Source organism: Lactuca virosa, chromosome 3 (genome assembly GCF_052849685.1).
Source record: "Lactuca virosa cultivar CGN04683 chromosome 3, Lactuca_virosa_CGN04683_v6, whole genome shotgun sequence".
Taxonomy (NCBI): domain Eukaryota; kingdom Viridiplantae; phylum Streptophyta; class Magnoliopsida; order Asterales; family Asteraceae; genus Lactuca; species Lactuca virosa.
The window spans coordinates 108725646-108743757 of NC_136428.1; the positions used below are offsets into that span (position 1 = coordinate 108725646).

General features: G+C 34.6%; 1 protein-coding gene and 1 long non-coding RNA gene across 2 annotated transcripts; both read left to right on the forward strand.

The window, feature by feature from the left end:
* Positions 1 to 8186: 8186 nt before the first annotated feature.
* Positions 8187 to 9233, forward strand: LOC145163911 (alpha-mannosidase At3g26720-like). Its single transcript, XM_079082653.1, has 6 exons — positions 8187 to 8330; positions 8400 to 8459; positions 8568 to 8627; positions 8704 to 8823; positions 8955 to 9074; positions 9141 to 9233. The coding sequence occupies exons 1-6, from the start codon at positions 8187 to 8189 to the stop codon at positions 9231 to 9233; spliced, it is 597 nt and encodes a 198-aa protein (XP_078938779.1).
* A 1158-nt stretch (positions 9234 to 10391) lies between these two features.
* On the forward strand, positions 10392 to 11081 carry LOC145162524 (uncharacterized). The gene is made up of 4 exons (XR_013739159.1): positions 10392 to 10474; positions 10578 to 10706; positions 10779 to 10879; positions 10975 to 11081. It is a non-coding gene; the product is annotated as an uncharacterized LOC145162524 (long non-coding RNA).
* The last annotated feature ends 7031 nt before the right edge of the window (positions 11082 to 18112 follow it).

Sequence of the window (18112 nt, forward strand, 5' to 3'; positions counted from 1 at the left end):
GGGTCGCTTTCATTCTTTCTCGTACAATTTGAATCTTATTAGTGGTGTCTTGAATCATTTTAGGATCACCAAGGATTTTCTATCCTACATCACGCCAACATAATGGAGTACGACATTTGCGCCTATATAGTGCTTCATATGGCGACATTTTGATTGAAGTGTGGTAACTGTTATTATATGAAAATTCGACAAGAGGTAAGTATTTATCCCAGTTACCACCGAACTCCAAGACGCATGCACGGAGCATATCTTCTACTGTTTGGATTGTTCTCTCCGCCTGACCATCTGTCTGGGGATGATAAGGTATGCTGAGAGCAACCCGAGATAAGGTCTTCACTTTTGTTACAACAACAACTCGAATGGTCATATTCTAATGACCATAGATTTCATAACGCAAAAGACATACAACAAAACAGACTCTTGTCTCTAATAGTCTAATACTATCACGGAAGAAATCTTCCTTCATATTTTAATGTGATATAATATCTTCATTGTAGGTAGTATTTCTAGTTAATAGTTTCTTAATTCCTTCAGCGAAGGTTGCTATACTTCTATCGTTTACCTCGATTATCTCTTTCTTCAATCTCCCGACTGAAGTTTGGTCACTACACAGAACATGGTTCTCTGAACCAATCAACTCACTTCGCAGAATTATATTAATCGGACTCGATTCTTTATGACCACTAAGGTCTGAACGGAAATAATTTTCTTAGTCATCACCGAAACGAAGGTAATGACATACTTGAACAAAAACAGAATCGATTACTAGCTTCTTGGTAACCTTGTGACTTTCCCTGATCCAAGTGTGAGTCCTGTGCTTCCAGTAGTATAGGCCTCTACTACTATTCACACCTACTCATACTCGTCCCAAGTATTATATCGCAGTTCCCAAATTACCATACAAAATCACAAAGCAACTTATCACACATGTATGTGTTCAAACAAGTACATACAACAATTTCTCCTAGACTCAACTACGGATTTCACGTCTTTATCAAACACATATTGGTTTTCCTAGACTCACCATTTTTAGAATTCTTCTCACGTATATGCTCGATCTAACATATTCTAATAATTTTTCTTAGGTCAATAGGAATTTCATTTCCAAATTCTTCATATAAATGCTTTCTCGGGTAGTGTCTACTCTGCAAGATACACTATACCAGAATTTACCCTAGTAGTGTGGAGATAAACGGTCTCCAACTATCAGTATCATTTTCTAACTCATGCAAGTTTCCATGCATATCATCCTTCCATGACATCGTCATTAATCTTAGAAGATTTGCTTCTCATTTGTATATCTTTCATGCCTACTTCATAAGAGTCAATCCTAGGAAGTCTGCATTTTAGTTGTATCTCAACATGTTCTACTAGCTTCAACTTCTTTCTCTGTCGTTCCTGATAGCAACATCTATTCTCATACAATACTATGAGTGTATATCTTCTTCAACTATATACTCTACCTTACTCTGACTAGTAAGTTACTCAGCCTTTTACCACCCAATAAATTATTTCACCACCCTAATCTTGTATGTTAAAGTCAGGTTAACACACTATATAAATTTCATAAAGATGTGATAGAAGTCAATTGTCACTCTGTATATTTATATACTAATTCCAAGCATCCTGTATAGGGTACAAATCAGTTCTTATCACACCACTCGACCTGCATACTACATCACAACGTTAGACAAGGTATTGACCTATTGACTTTGAAAACTTTGTCTGCTTTTTCTTTAATCTTCATTGAATCTTCTTAATCTTGCATAACATCAATTTCGATATTGTCGAAGTATTTATCACCATTTTCAACTCTTCTAATTCAGTAAGCAATTACTGCTTCAATCCGGTCAGCGGTGGAGCAACTTCATTGATTATGCCAAAACATTCATCTCGTCCGAATGTACTTCAAACACACAACTCTCCCCCTTCAAAGGTGTTATTATTTCATCAAACATAGTTTGAATGTATAACACCACTCTATATGTATTAATACACTATTTACGATATCACTTGATAGATTTTATTTTATGATATCCCTTGACCGTTTATCGATGTCAACTATCGTAAGTCTCCTTATCACCTTGAAAAGTTTCATGTCAAGAATGATATCAAAGTTGGGCAAGGAGATAGGAATCAAGTTAACAAGAAAGTTTATATCCTTCTATTTTTATGACAAAATCTCGATAGATTTTATCAGCAAGTATTGATACACTTCCCGTGGTATTTACATGAAATGGTTGGGCGAATGTATAACAAGCAATTTGAAAAGAATGCGCAAATTCATGAGACACAAAAGAATTTGGGGCACCAGAATCAAATAAGATGTGAGCAGGTCTAGAATTGACGAGAAATGTACCGGTCACAACATTCGGGTCTTCGCGTGCCTCCTCTGCGATAATTTGGAATGTATGGCCTTTAGCTTTTGGCACTTCCTCCTTTTTAGTTGAAGTACTCATCGGTTGTTGAATGAAAGCTTGATTTCCCGTCATTTGGCTAATAAAAGTAGGGTAGAAACGTTTCCTATGGCCAGTAACACCACAAGCATAGCATGTAACATTCTTCCTCGGGCAAACGGGCTTCGTGTGGCCCTTTTCTCCGCATCCATAGCAAATCAATGGTCATTTTCTGTTCTTCATTGACCCTGGTGATCTTTTCCACATTTTCGACATGATGGTGACTGAAGAGAAAAAAAAAGATTGTGACCTACCGCGGCCACGAAAGGTACTTGTCTGTTAGAATCAGATCGAGCAGATTGAGCCGATGGAATAGAGGAAACAGAAACAGTTCTATTGACATGTGGATGCTTCGAAACAGAAAGAAGTGGCACCACATATCTCTAAGTCGTGCTCATGCTTTCGGGTATATTATTTATCTTTTAGCACATATTAGCATATAAGGCATCTCCCTTAAAGTATGCTAGTGCACACTATAGCAAGTGAGGTATTCAACCTAAGGCATGCTATAATAATTCAATTAGCATATAATATTAATTAAGGCATATACCCTACTTAAGTCTTTCCTATGGTTTGTATCCATATACTCACTATAAATCCGTTCATATATTGAACTTCCGACGATTTAAGTCTAAATACCAATCCGTGGTATTTTGTTCACTTAAACTACTGCTCAGATACCATGATTGAAAGAACCCCTTTCTCTAAAATTTACAATATTATTACTCCAAACATGCTACATGCATATTCATAATATAATTTAGAAAAGTCTGGATATTTACCAAAAGACTGGATACAAACCAACTATTAAGAATTTTTACAGAATTTTATATATTACATAATTTCCCAGGAATTTATACACTAAGTACTAAAGTGATAATATTAACTATTCTACATCTTCTTACAATACATAACTATACTGGATGCTTATCACCTGCAATAATTAAACACTGAGATGGATAAGCGGGTGATACTTAGTGAGTTCAATAACAGTTACAATATAACGTTATGCCATATATATATATATATATATATATATATATATATATATATATATATATATATATATATATCAATATGACAGAAGCAAAGAGGGACAAAGAACAACAAAGGCAGATGAGTATCATATGACAGACTTTCCATATCAATCAATAATCTGATTCAAAGATTTACAATCAATAAAATACAACAATTTCAACATGATGTACATCAATAAGACTTCAGCCCAAGTGGCATAGAAAATACAATTTCGGATTATCATTTTGCTAGCATTTACAGGCTTTCAGCCCTACCTAGCCTTCTGCCAATACCAAAGTGATGCTTAATCATTCACTTCATGGTCAAAGGCTTCATACCAATACCAAAGTGATGCTTAGTCATTCACTTCATGGTCAAAGGTATAGCTCCATTATCATAATAACACGGGAAAGCACATTGCACATATAACACATAACATACAATTGTCCCTATATTGAACTTACCGTGAAATAACCGAATGATAAAATGATAATTTGGGCAGCACTTCGTTCCTAAAAATAACTTTTTTTGACGAAATCGGGGATTATAGTTGAAAACCGGGCTTTGTTTGAACAAAGTTTCGACTGAAAATATTATTTTCTCGGGGTCTTCGGTGCGCCGGGACTTGCTTCGGGTGTTGGGGTAGTTCCCTAGGCTTCCGGGGGGGGGGGGGTGTCAGGGTAGCTTGAAAGGAAGTAAATGGTGAAAGAGAGTCAAAATTCTAAACAAAATTCGGAAAACCTCGCTTCCTTTTATAGTGGTCCGAGGGCTCGCATTACGCTGGGTGTACTGGCTTCTGATGCTCTACGCTGAGCGTAACTCCTCGGTACGCCGGGCGTAGAATGAGACGTGGCTTCTGATCGGAACCCGGGCCTCGGACGTGGCACGGTTAGGACACGCGTCATCATGCGAAGTTTCTAGGTGGCTGATACGTGTCTTCGTAGTACGTTGGGCGTATGTATGAAGTACGTTAGGCGTACTTCTCCGGTCCAGCCTCGTAATTTGTGCCATAAACTTCAAAATTTCATATCTTTCGCATACGAGCTCCGTTTTTGACGTTATTTATATCCACGCGTAGGTGAGATTATACTCTACAACTTTCATTAAAATTCCGTCGGCTAATTTTGACTTCATTTTTAATATTATATTTTTAACGGGCTGGGACAAGAAAAGTCCGTTAAAAATTCATAACTTCTTTATCTGACATCCGTTTTCGTCTGTCTTTTTACCGTTGAACCACTATTAACAATATCTTTGATTCTCGTTTAAGTTGCGTCGGCTAAAAATCACTCGATCTTTATTTCGAGTTTCGGGCTGTGTGCTGCTATGCCGAATCTTAGAAAAATGATAACTTTCTCATACGAAGTCAGATTTGGACGTTCTTTTTATGAAAATTCTCGGTTTAACGAATACCACGACTTTCATTTAGATCACTAAAGTTAAAAAGTAGTTTATTGTAAACTCACTTTTTACGTCATATGGCGTCGTGTCGGTTCTGTCGCGAAACTTCAATAAGTCATAACTTCTTCGTTATAACTCGGATTTCGATGAGGTTTTCGCCTAAATGTTTCTAACAATATAATCTACAACTTTCAATAACATTATTTTTACTTATTTCTAACTTTATATTTTCGTTAATTTCAATAGTTGACTTTTGATCGAAATCTCATAAGACTTCCAACACTTCCTGAATGATTCTAAACATAGTTTTACTTCAAATCTGTTAAAACTATCTTGTTAGAACTCAATGCTCAAAACCATATAATATTTAATAATATTCATTTTTAAATTAACAAAACACGATAACTGAACGTGTATGTTACCCCATAAGTTTATTCTTACATTGAAATATTTTCAAGCATGATAAAAGTTATTTATACTTCTTTTTGAAGAAAAGTGATTTGTTGCAAGTTTTTAGCAAAGTTAAAGCAAAAAAATTGATTTAATGATTTTGTGTGTTCAATTTGATTGCCATGATAAAGTCTACAAGTTTTGGAAGTCTTTCTTACGAGACAAATTTTCTTACGAGACAAAGTTATTGATAAGTTTATAGTTTTTAAATGTTTTTCTTAATAGACATAATTATTATACAAGCATAAATATCATGGCATTTGTGTTATGAATTGTATAAAAAAAGTGATAGATCATGCATATATATATATATATATATATATATATATATATATAATATATATATATATATATATATATATATATATATATATATATATTTGTGTTTAATGCAGTTTTATAATGCTCATTGACTGCATTTATTATGTCTATTATAGTCTATAGATGTATAGTTGTATTCTATATTCTAATATTAGCATGTTATGGTCAACTTAGCAATTGACGGCATTTATAATGTACATTATTAGTTTTATTGCATTTATTATTAAACTATTTACTATTAGTTGCATTTATAAAATGCTTTGTATACTACGCTTTTATTATGTTTTGTAGCATTTATAAAATGCTTTGTATACTATGCTTTTATTATGTTTTGTATCAGACATCATTATGTGGTTTTTACTCATCAAGAGCATTTTTTACATTATGTATATTTGAATATGTTCTTTTATTTTTCACAGTATGTAGTTTTTTTTTTTTTTTTTTTTTTCTAAAGTATGCTTTTTGCCTTTTTTCCACTGTATGTATGCAGTTTTTTTTTTTGCGTAGTACGCAGCTTTTTACAGAATTACATTATGCAATTTGTTTTCACAGTATACAGTTTATTTTTTACATGTGCATTTTTTTTCACAGTATGCATTTTCATATTTTCTAAAAACATTTGAGAATACAAAGTTTGCTGCCCAACGCAACTTTGAGGATAACATGGAATGTGGGGCATACTATGTGAATCACACTGAAAACATTGACTCCATTCCAAGTGGAAGCACTAGAGGTGCCCGAGCTCAAGGCACTTGCAATGGAATAAACATTTTGGGTCTTACTTGTTCGGCTTTGGCTTGTGAACGTAACTGGAGTAAATTTAATCAAGTACAGACAGTGAAGAAAATGGTTGAGCACGGATAAAATGAATAGCTTGGTTTCATAGGCTGAAGGCTATAGAGGCTTAGGGGGGCATGCCCCCCAGGTTTTTCACACTCTTAGGGTATCGTTTTACTTAATATAGAGATGAAACCCAAGGTTTTTACGAATTTGATCCTTACAACAATAGTAAAGGAAATTGGCAATATTGTATCGTAGTATTTAGGGATAATGACTTAGGAGGGTAATAACGTTTCCTGTTTGTCCATTTTAGGTCCTTAACGTATTTTTTGTGTGTATTACACCATTAAGGTTATTATAACCGTTTACAAATAGTCATTTTAACAGGAAGAAACCGGTAAAAGAGATTATTTCTAAACGGTTATAACAACCTTAATGGTGTAATACACACAAAAAATACGTTAGGAACCTAATATGAACAAACGGGAAACGTTATTACCCTCCTAAGTCATTATCCCGGTGTGAAACTATAAACCCCTATAGTAAATTTTTACTTTTTAAATAAGAAACTTGTAGGTCTTGGGGTTGGCAGTTTGGATGCTTTTAACCTCGGCCTCTTAGGGAGCGGTTCGGGAGGCTCTTTGCTTTGGCCTTTAATCAAGATGCTCGAGTAAGTGAATAATGGGATTCGGGGGGATGAAATTTTCATTGGCGTCGGGGGATTAGAGGAGGGGCTGAATCGGCCCAATTTGATTATCTTGTGGAGATATTAAATCCTATTTGCATAGGGGAAATGCCGGATAAGTGATATTGGGAGCTTGAATCGTCGGGTATCTTTACTGTTAAATCAGCACAGAATTGGGTTAATGATATGACGTTTCCTATGGGTAGTATGCCTACTGGGTGGAACCGTTTTGTCCCTATTAAAATTAACATTTTTTATGGTGAAGCATTTGTTGCTGTAGTTTTCGGTTGTTGATCACACTACTAGAAAACAACCCTTTAATGACGCGCAAACAATGACACGCGCTGATAGAGGACGCGCATTTGTGTGTGCCTTAAAAAAAATGTCAGTTTTGCAAAATTTAAAGGATAGAGGACACGCATTTGTGCGTGCCCTAAAGTTAATGTCCAACGAAAAAAAATTAAAAACACGGAAGGCACATAATTTTAAGTGGGTGTCGTGTAGAGATGTCACTTTATAAAATTTTAATACGTGCGTCCCTCTTTCATGCAACTAAAGGGGGAAACCAAATCCCAAAAAAATTCAAGTACCCCGCCTTCCCCAAAAATCGAACCTTACAATATCTTTCATGGAGTCGGCGATTGGGGGTCTACGACTCCTCAAACTCGAAACGCCGACGATTTTAAGGCTTTTCTTGTCCCCGATATCAAAGAAGAACTAGGGTTTTTACTTTTTATGCTCTGGACCTCACAAGTGCGCACCCATGAACTAGGGCTTTTATTATCCAATCACATTCATTTTCACTGTTGTTGGTTCATTAGCCAACCGCCAACCACTGCTCGCAGCACTTGGCCGTCATCAGTTTGCCGTTTCCGCCGACGATTATGCCAAGAGAAACTAAGCCAACAATGTGTCTGAATACAATACCGTCATTGGATCTCTCACTTCTCAAAGAAGGTATGTCTCTCGCCGCTCTTTTTCCATTTCTTACTTAATCAACAACAGCACACCCTTTTTCACTCCACTCTTTCTCTCTCTACAAACAACCAAGAAGCAGCAGCAGCAGCACAAGAAAGATGGGTGAAGGAAAAGGCTCATCCCTAGTTCATCTTCTAGTTATCATCTTATGCTTAGTTGCTTTTGGTTTCGCCATTGCCGCCGTAGCACCGTACTTTCTCTTTCTCTCATCTAAATTTGAACTGTTTATGTTGATTTCATCTGTAAGCTACGGTTTTCTGCTCGATTCCTCTGTTCACATTGATTTTCTCATGTTTGGCACATGATTGAAGGTTGAAGGAGCCATGGAACACTCGTACAGCTACTATTCTGGTTATAATGGGACAGACCAGGTATATTCAATTTCTCAACTAGAATGTGTGTGTGTTTGTGTGTGTGTGTGTAGTGAAGTTAGTTACATGAATTTTGTTCATTTTCTGATGTTGTTCCTAATTTTGAAGGCTTCTGGAGCTTATATCTTCCGTCCTAATGCCACATTTCCAATAAAATCTCAAGGGCAGGTAAACCATACTCTTTTGGGGTAGTTATCCACTACTGTTGTCTGTTGCAAGTGACTAACGATTTCTTTTGTTACAGAAAGCTTTTACTATCGTAATGGGCCCACTAATGGATGAAGTGCACCAACAGTTAAACTCCTGGATATATCAGGTCACCCGTGTATACAAGGAGAAGGAACATGCTGAAGTTGAGTTTATCGTAAGAATTGTATTCCCTTTTTGATTTAATGTAGTTGTAGTAGTTTCCTGTTGATACTTGACCAAAATGTGTGTGTCTGTGTGTGTCTGTGTGTATTCTCTAATTACATATCTTATTTTTGGTACTATCAGATTGGACCTATCCCTATAGATGATGGTGTTGTCAAAGAAATAACAACTCAGATCACAAGTGCCTTGAAGACAAACAAAACATTCTATACGGATTCTAACAGGAAAGACTTCATTAAAAGGGTATATACTTTATAGATGGCTGTTTCTGTACTTGTCTCTCACATGATAAAATTTACTGTCTTGCAGGTTCGTGATTTCAGAACAGATTGGGAGCTGCAAGTGAATGAACCAGTTGCTGGAAATTATTACCCAGTACGTGTTCACATGTCATCATTGTAGTGTGTTTTATGAATAATGTAATAAAATGATTTGGTTAGATAAATCTTGTATGATCCAATAATCTTTTATTCTTTTTGGCTACATCACCTAATATTTTTCTTTTTGTGCTCTATTTGTATGATCAATTCTGCAGATGCTCATTATGAAGATTCGTGTAAGTATTAGTTCAAACTCATTATGATTTTCTTGAAAACATTGTTGTAACCTTTGTTCATTTTTCAATCTGAATGACTCTACTTTGTATTTTATTTATTTGTTTTTGTTTTATCAGAAGGTTGGAATTGAACTGATTGTGGACAAGGGAGAATTTCCTGAGCACCAATGTGCAAATGTTATAGTGGCAAATGAGTGCATTGATTTACCTTCAGAAACAAATGTTGAATGCCTCAAGTCAGACCTTATGGATTATGACGCAACAGCAGAAGCCCAACCTTGTCTTCAGGCTTCAATTGACTTCACCAAACACAGTTTAGGTACATTACCTAATGCTCTGTGTATCTATGTTAAACAATTATGCACACAAGGAAATCATTACGAATCTTCAATTAACCAATAAAATATACTCCATTACTGAGGTATATCAGATATGCATGAGAAAGACACAACAAACTGCATTCAGATCTTTATTAAGATAAAAAAAAGTGATGAAAAATTGCACAAGCATCATTTTGAAGAAGCTAATCAAGTCTTGGATAAATTTGGATTGGCTGTAGAAAAATCATGAAGTTTTTATGGCTTTATATGAAGCTCATTTTGGGGATTTTTACATTTTTTTTATTTTAAAAAATGTGACTAATGTTCGGGATTTTTTACTCTGGCAGTGGCAGTTCAGGTGTCCTTTTTGTGAAGAACAAGATAGAAAACTGGGGACAAAGAAAAGAAGTCAGGTGCATGTTTATTAAGTTTGAGAGAGGGTATTTTTGTCATTTTATCTCAAATAGTTATAAGTCATTTTACGTCAGGTTTTTTGAAAACTACTAATATTATTAGTGGTGACGAAATGATAATTTTATAAGTTAAACTTATTGACTTCTAAAAGAAGCTAATAAGTCAATTAATCATTTTAATAGTAAAAATTCTTAATTCCTTGTAACAATGCATTTCATAGGCTGTTTTTTTTGACGTTTTTAATCTTTATTGGGTATTAACAGGTTTATTCAGAGGTGTTATCGCTAATTGAGTTATGCAGAGTGCAACTGAAAGTAGCTCAGTTGACGGGTGAACCAAGTTTCTCTGAAATGGTTAGTTTTTGTAAATTTTTTATACAAAATCCAATTCTGTTCTTCAATATTATAAAGTTCAATGGTAAATTGGTAATTTTTGCTTTTGTTTTCCAATTTTCAGGCGACAACATTGTCAGGGCCTCCTCATATCTTTGTTTCTACTCCAGCTTGTGTCCAAAGATGTCTTTCATCAGGTGTTCTTCAAGCAAAATCCGTTCATGATTCTCTTTAAATTCTTATTCTTGATGAGGTATGAATTCTTTTCTTTCTGTAAAATTTATAATATTCTTTATTAAAGTACTGATTCATGTTAGTAAATCAGGCAGATCTTCTTTTTACATATGGATATGAAAAGAATCTTAAAGATCTCAAAACTCACATTCCTAAAAGATGTCAATGCCTTCTCATGTCTGCTACCTCAAGGTTTGTTTGTGTCATTATCACTTCTTATAAGATGGTATTTCCACTTCTACCCCTGCAATTTCTTCATTCAATTAATTCTGATGAAATTTTTGCAGTGATGATGTTGAAAGCTTGAAGAAGCTTTATCTACACAATCCCTATATTCTTACTTTGCTAGAAGTTAGTGATGGAAAGGACGAAATTGTCCCCAAAAATGTTCAGCAATTTTGGGTAAGAGCTTAAGAGCTAAAATCTTGTATACTTATTTAACAAACTTCTTTTAGGGCATTTCTTTCATACATTTTATAGTTTCTTGAATCTTTATTTATTTATTTTACTTTTATATTTAGATACAATGCAGTTATCGAGATAAGCTTCTTTACATTCTTGCAATTTTGAAGTTGGATCTTGTTCAAAAGAAAGTCTTGATATTTACAAATACAATTGACACAAGTTTTAGATTAAAACTTTATCTTGAGCAGATATTATTTTTCCCATTAAATTAATCTTTTTTTTTGTACCTATTATAGATTTTAATAAAACTTTTTATATATTTTTTGACAGTTTGGTATAAAATCTGCTGTGTTAAATGCTGAATTGCATGTGAATTCACGTCTACATATTCTTGAGGTATTATTCCCTTTGAATTTTCTTGAAGTTTTTATAATTCTATATAATGTTTTTTAGGGTTTTGGTTCTTAAATGAATAAAGAAAACAAGTTTCCTGTGAGGGAAAGAAGCAGACATACTTGCTGGTAAGATGAGTATGGTACAGTTGCAAGGGCGGGACCAGTTGCTGACAGCACAAAACGAAATGCTCAAGATACTCTACTCTACTGCTTCATCAGATATGTCTGCAAGTTTGGTTGGCTGTTTCTCTTATTACAGATGCATTGGCTGCATCTGGTCAGGTATAAATTCACCAATTGTTGACTTTGACTTGACTTGACTTGACATATAGTTTAAGGAAAATGTTTGACTATTTGTCAATTAGTTGACTTCTTAACCATTTTTTTGTTTTGTTTTGTTTTAGGTGTTGATTGCTAGTTCGGTTTCAAAAGGGGATTATAGATCCGTGAAGGATATCACATACTTCGTGTTGACTGTAATGTTGATTAATAATTATTTTCTTTATATAATATATAAAAATGTTTTTATTTTATAAAAGGTAATGTTTATTATTTTCTTTAGATTGGTTTTGTGATGGGTGTTACTTTGGCTGCAATATTGGGAGTTTCATTTGGTTCCATAGTCACACTGTTCACTAAGGACATTGGAGTATTGGCGATTGCTAGAACCGGGGTTTTGGTAAAATCCCTATAATACCCTTGTTGTTGTTATTATATATATATATATATATATATATATATATATATACACACACATTTCTGATGCGTTTTGTTTTTGTGAAAAAAGTTTGTGAGTGCTAGTCAGCCTTTTAATGCTTTGGCTTTTATTGTTGATGGTTTGCATTATGGAGTTTCAGACTTCCCGTATGCTGCTTATTCCATGATATGCTTTTTTTAGACATGAATATAAAATTACGTAATTTGCCCTTGGATTAATATGTTTTTCACTGTAGATGCTTGTTGGGATTTTATCGTCTGCTTTTCTTTTCTATGCTCCCTCGGGTTTTGGTCTTCATGGTGTTTGGTCGGGTTTGACTCTCTTCAAATCTGACCGGGTGGAATAGTAAAAAATGAGCTACCGGTGGAATTGTCAAAAATGGTTTCCTTCTTTTTCTTTTATCGATGAAGTACATGCTGCTCTTTCTCTCTCGGATATAGCAGTTGCATCAAAGCTTTTTGTTGCCATGGATCCAAATCAGGTACTTCCTCTTGACCAGATGTACACTCTTTAATACAATATGTAACAACCATTAGGATGAAAGTAGGGACTAAATGTAGAGTTATTAAACATATACTTGTTATTATAGCAATCTATATTTTAGATATCGAACAAAATATCGAATCTATGCATCAACATTTCAAATTTGACATACAACCCTTTAGTCGTATTGGGACGAACAAAAAGATTCGTTACAATTATGAGATTAGGAACAAGACAACCAGAGTAATTGTTTGATGTTTGTCTTTTGTCCATGTTTGCTTTATTTTATGTCCCCACGTTCTAAAGTTTATAATTAATAACCATGAAAATAATTATTTTGGAATGTTAATGCTGCCAAATGAGTAGCCTGGTTTAGAAACATCACAAGTGGATGTTACGCCTTTTCACTTCCCATGTTGTTGGTGGAAACTAGCTTGTGGTGCAAATAGCCAAGGATTTTAAGGCTTATGTATGCAAACTTGGGGACTTCAATACTCCCACTAGCTTATAAGGTACTTCTAAAGTTTGTTGATTGTGTGATTAATAAAAGTTATTTTTGTTTCAGCTAATGCTTCAAGCCCTTACTTGCCATCCATGCCCGGTGGACAGCCGCCCATGACACCCAATTTAACATTTTTACATGGTACACCAGGTGGCAAACCAATGACACGAAGGATTAGGTTATATAGTTAGGGATGTAGTATCATGTTATATAGTTAGGGAAAACCTCATAATAACAATGTACTATTAGATCCCCTTAATATCAATGTATAACAATTTTTTGATAACTTGTTTGACATGATGTTATTGGATGAAATTGATTGTTTTGGTACATATTTGTTTCCATATTTTTGTATTATGCGTAAATGAGTATCGTAAATACGCGCCGTAAATGTATATCGTAAATGGTTGCTGAAGTTTATGACACGCAAATGTGTGTCATCTTCTTTTATGACAAGGGCTTTAATGATACGCAATGCGTGCCCTAAATGCGCGTCGTAAGGTTACGACACGCAAATGCGTGTCGTCTTCCTTTATGACGGGGCCTTCCTTGATACGCATTGCGTGTCGTAAATGAGCGTCGTAAATGTGTGTCGTAAATGCGCGTCGTAAATGCGCGTCGTCTATAGACGACGCGCAAAAGCGTGTCGTCTCTCGCTATGACAGGACCTTTCTTGACACGCATTTGCGCGTCGTCTGAGCGTTTTACGACACGCATTGCGTGTCGTAAAAGGCTGTTTTTCTAGTAGTGTCAGGTTTGGAGTCGGGTTGGGCATTGGCTTCATTTGGACCTTCCTGTGTTTTCATCTATCCATGATGTGGTGGATTGGGTGGATTCTAGACCGACGGTTCATATGGAACGCCCGATTGTTGAGTCGGTGTTCATGATGACGTGGTTACAAAATCCAATCCAATCCAATCCAAACCTTTCTACTTTTTATTCTTTTTAATTTCAACAACTTTATATGAAATACACATATAAAAATAAATACTAAACTTAAAAATATATATTCAAAATAATAAATACTAAAAATCTTAGGAGGGTAATAACGTTTCCTGTTTGTCCATTTTAGGTCCCTACGTATTTTTTGTGCGTATTACACCATTAAGGTTATTCTAACCGTTTACAGATAGTCCTTTTAACAGGAAGAAACCGGTAAAAGAGATTATTTCTAAACGGTTATAACAACCTTAATGGTGTAATACACACAAAAAATACGTTAGGGATCTAATATGGACAAACGGAAAACGTTATTACCCTCCTAAGTCATTATCCCTAGTATTTATTATAAGTATAAATCCAATTTTATCTCAATTTTTATTATAAGTATATATCATTGTTACTTATTTATTTTAAATGGATTAGATATAAAGCACATACATAAACTAACGCATCAAGATATTATTTAAATAAAGAAGGTATAATATGTTGTCTTTCAAAATAAAAAAAAAAAATTTACATCGTTTAAATAATTAAAATAACTTACATACCTGGTTGTTATAAGAATATAACCCATATGAATATCTAAGATTATTAGTTTGTCTTGATTTTAATTTCAAATAAACATTTTTGTTAAACTCTAGGCCCAAAATTATCTATTAGCATAACGAACTTTCATTTAACTTAAAAAAGCATAGTAAAAGTTATGTGTAGCCTCAAAATTTAAACTTATAAGACATACAAACTTAATTTTAACTTAAAAAACATAGTAGAAGTTATATGTAGCCTAAAATTAAAACTTTAAAGATATACAAACTTAATTATTTATTTATTTTTAATATTTTAATAGATAGTAAATGTACATAAAATTGATAATTCCCTGGCCCCCCTAATTATGATGCTCGTGTTCCGCCCAGTACATTATATAGAACACAAAGTTGAAGAATAAGTTTATTAAGAAGAAGAAGCTACAAGAGGAAGATGCATGATCACTTGATAGTTGAGGAGATGTCTTACAATGTTGAATGCATAGCCGACCCAAGTGATGATGAAGACAATGGTGGAGAATTTAAAGATGAAGGTGAAAGTTCGGCGTCAAGAAAGTGGATAGATGTTGAAATAAATTTAGTTAATGAAGATGATGATATCCGTATTGTTTGATTTCGATGAACTTTAAGAATTATAATATTTTAGTTTTTGGGATGATGACATTAATTATGACTATTAAAGTTTAATTTGGACTTTAGTATTGTTTTATTTATGATTTATATAATATTTTATTATTCCACCTCCTCTGTGTGTGTGTGTGTGTGTGTGTGTGTGTGTGTGGGGGGGGGGGGGGGGGGGGGGGGGGGACGCCTTTAGGCACTTTTTTCATACTTTTAAACCTCATATATAGTTTACCTTACCTTAATATGTTGAATCTGTTTCTTCCTATTTTGGGTGGCCAACATTTACTTTGACACATAGGATTCTTTCATTCTATCTTGGGCAACTTACCATAGTTTACCTTGATAGAGAGGACTAGTCCACTCTATCTTGGACAGTTTATTACACGAATACTCATAAGCTTTGTATTTTCGTGTGGACATGCATTGTATATTGCATGAGTTATATTTAAAGTAAAAACTTTTATCAAAGTTTTGACAACTTATTATGCCAATGAGTTTGCTATTCCATTAAAAATTTATATATCTTATATTTATAGCATAAATGATTAATATGTGTTTTGTGTCCAAAACCTATATAACTCACAAGACAAACTGTCTTACGTATTTTGTTTGTTTCCATGTATCTTAGGTTGTACCCAAAGGATTTGAAGAAGATTATTGAGATGCTAGAAACATTTAGAGGATAGTTTGAGTGGTGTTCTTTTAGACTCCTTGTAATGATCTTTTAGTTATGTTTATTTTCTTGCTATGGTTGATTAAGGTTGATATGAATTTGATAACTCCCAAGTTTATTGAGAACTGCACAAAAGTTTTTGTTGGACCGCATTTTTAACAAAACATGACTATATGTAATGAAATGTTCTATAAAAATAGGGTGTTACACAAAAGAAATCAAGTGTAATATTAGATCAGTCAAAATAAATGTGTTCGTATGAAAGAGTGAAGGAGAAAGGCCGACCTATTTTTTGGAAAACACATGGCCATCAAGAATGCCAAATGCAATTCAATTCCTAGCCAACTTTACAACTGCCTACAATAAAGATTTAAAGTCTACGTCTCAAAGAAATATAACAAAAACCCTTCCATACATGTATATGATGTGTTTATGTGTTTTAATTATGAATTTTAGAAAATAGAAATGCAAACAAACCTTAAGAAAAAGACGATGACCCAAAGATGGATCCTATAACAACAAACCCATGGGATTCATCATCACCGACACCATTAAACACTTTATCAAAAGCCACAAGCCACTTTAAATAAGCAATCCCAAACACACCCTAAATATTTTTTTGGATAAATGAAAGAAAAAATTATAAAAATTGTCTCGTGATGATCAATTTACATATTGCACAACCAAACACCCCATCTATATGGGATGGGTATAGCAAGATGGAATTTGCACCTGTGTTGGATGGTTGAAAAGAAGAATAAGAATAATCAATATATCCATTCATTGATTCATCAACACTCAACATCATGCAATATCGACGGTGAGTTGAGCAAACAAAAGTTCAGTATTTAGTTCCTTCTGATGCCCTAATAGTGGTTATAGTAATCAAATTGGACTTACAAAATACTTGAAATCGGAAATCAATGGATTGAGTTGCATACCAATGAAATCAATGGATGAGATATTTATAGTGTTTGTGGGTGGGGGGGGGGGGGGATGTCTTTCATAGTGTGTGATTTTGTGGCTCTATTATGCATGCTTTTTGCAAAGTAATCATGGATAGTGCATGATCCGTTTCCGAAATAGGCCGAGATGCTTTGGCACCTCGACATTGCTTTCGATTCATGCGTATTGTAATATGGTATGATCATTTTTTTGATTTATGGGATGTTACCACTCAACCCGATATTTAGTATATGTTAGTTTAGTCGTTGTTCGGATCTCGTACTTGTTAGGGTAGTATACTGCTAAACTATTATAGTCAATTTGTGAGAGTATGTGTCAAACTCAGAGCCACTATCCTGTATGATCCTAACCAGGAGTTTGTGAATCATACTCCATTTTCGCTAGTTGTTGCGACGCTTCTTGTTGTCTTTTCGAGGGCTAGCCTCACATCGACGCTCAGGTTATGATTGTATGACGTATGGGCCGTGTTCCTTTTGTTTATAAATATGGTTTTCTTTCCTTGGTAACTATAATGCCCGATTTCAGGTATTAGTTAAATTATTATTTTGGGAAACTTGATTGGCCACGGCGTGGTGAAGAGATCATTATGACATGACATTTCTACATGAAACACATGTTTCATTTAAAACGCCACAGCGTGGTCATGCAAGGGCCATGGTGTGGCGAAGCTAGATGTGCACAACCCTAATTTTCGGGCAAGGCCCTATTTAAAGAAAGTGATGGCTAGGGTTTCCCCCACCCTCAGCCTCTATCACCTCCTAAAGTGTTATTGAGCAAACCCTAGCCTCCTTGCAAGTTTTGAGATCATTTAGGTGTCTTTGATGCACTTTGAAGAAGAAGAAGGTTTTGGTGTAAGGACCTAACAAGCAACTCCTCCCCATTCTTAGAATCACTCTCTAGACCATTTGTAAGTCCTCAAGCTTCCAACTTGGTGATTCCTTTCTTGTAGATCTAGCCTTTTAAGCATGTTTTGGTCCATAAAGGAAGTTTGAAGGATGGGATGAGATACAGTTTGCAACTTTATGACTCATCAAGGTCACTTGAGCTTAAAACATTATGGATCTAGAAGTTGGTTGAGTTTTTAGAGCCATGCATGGGGTTTTGGGTAATTTCCTCATATTTTAACCTAGTTGAGTGAAGGACATGCATGACTCATGCATGTCCATAAAGTT

Excerpts from the sequence above, each read along its gene's own strand:
- LOC145163911 (XM_079082653.1), top strand. The coding sequence starts at position 8,187 with ATGGGTGAAGGAAAAGGCTCATCCCTAGTTCATCTTCTAGTTATCATC. Across the intron at positions 8,331-8,399 it reads TGTTTATGTTGATTTCATCT|GTTGAAGGAGCCATGGAACA; the intron begins GTAAGCTACGGT and ends ACATGATTGAAG. Across the intron at positions 8,460-8,567 it reads GTTATAATGGGACAGACCAG|GCTTCTGGAGCTTATATCTT; the intron begins GTATATTCAATT and ends CTAATTTTGAAG.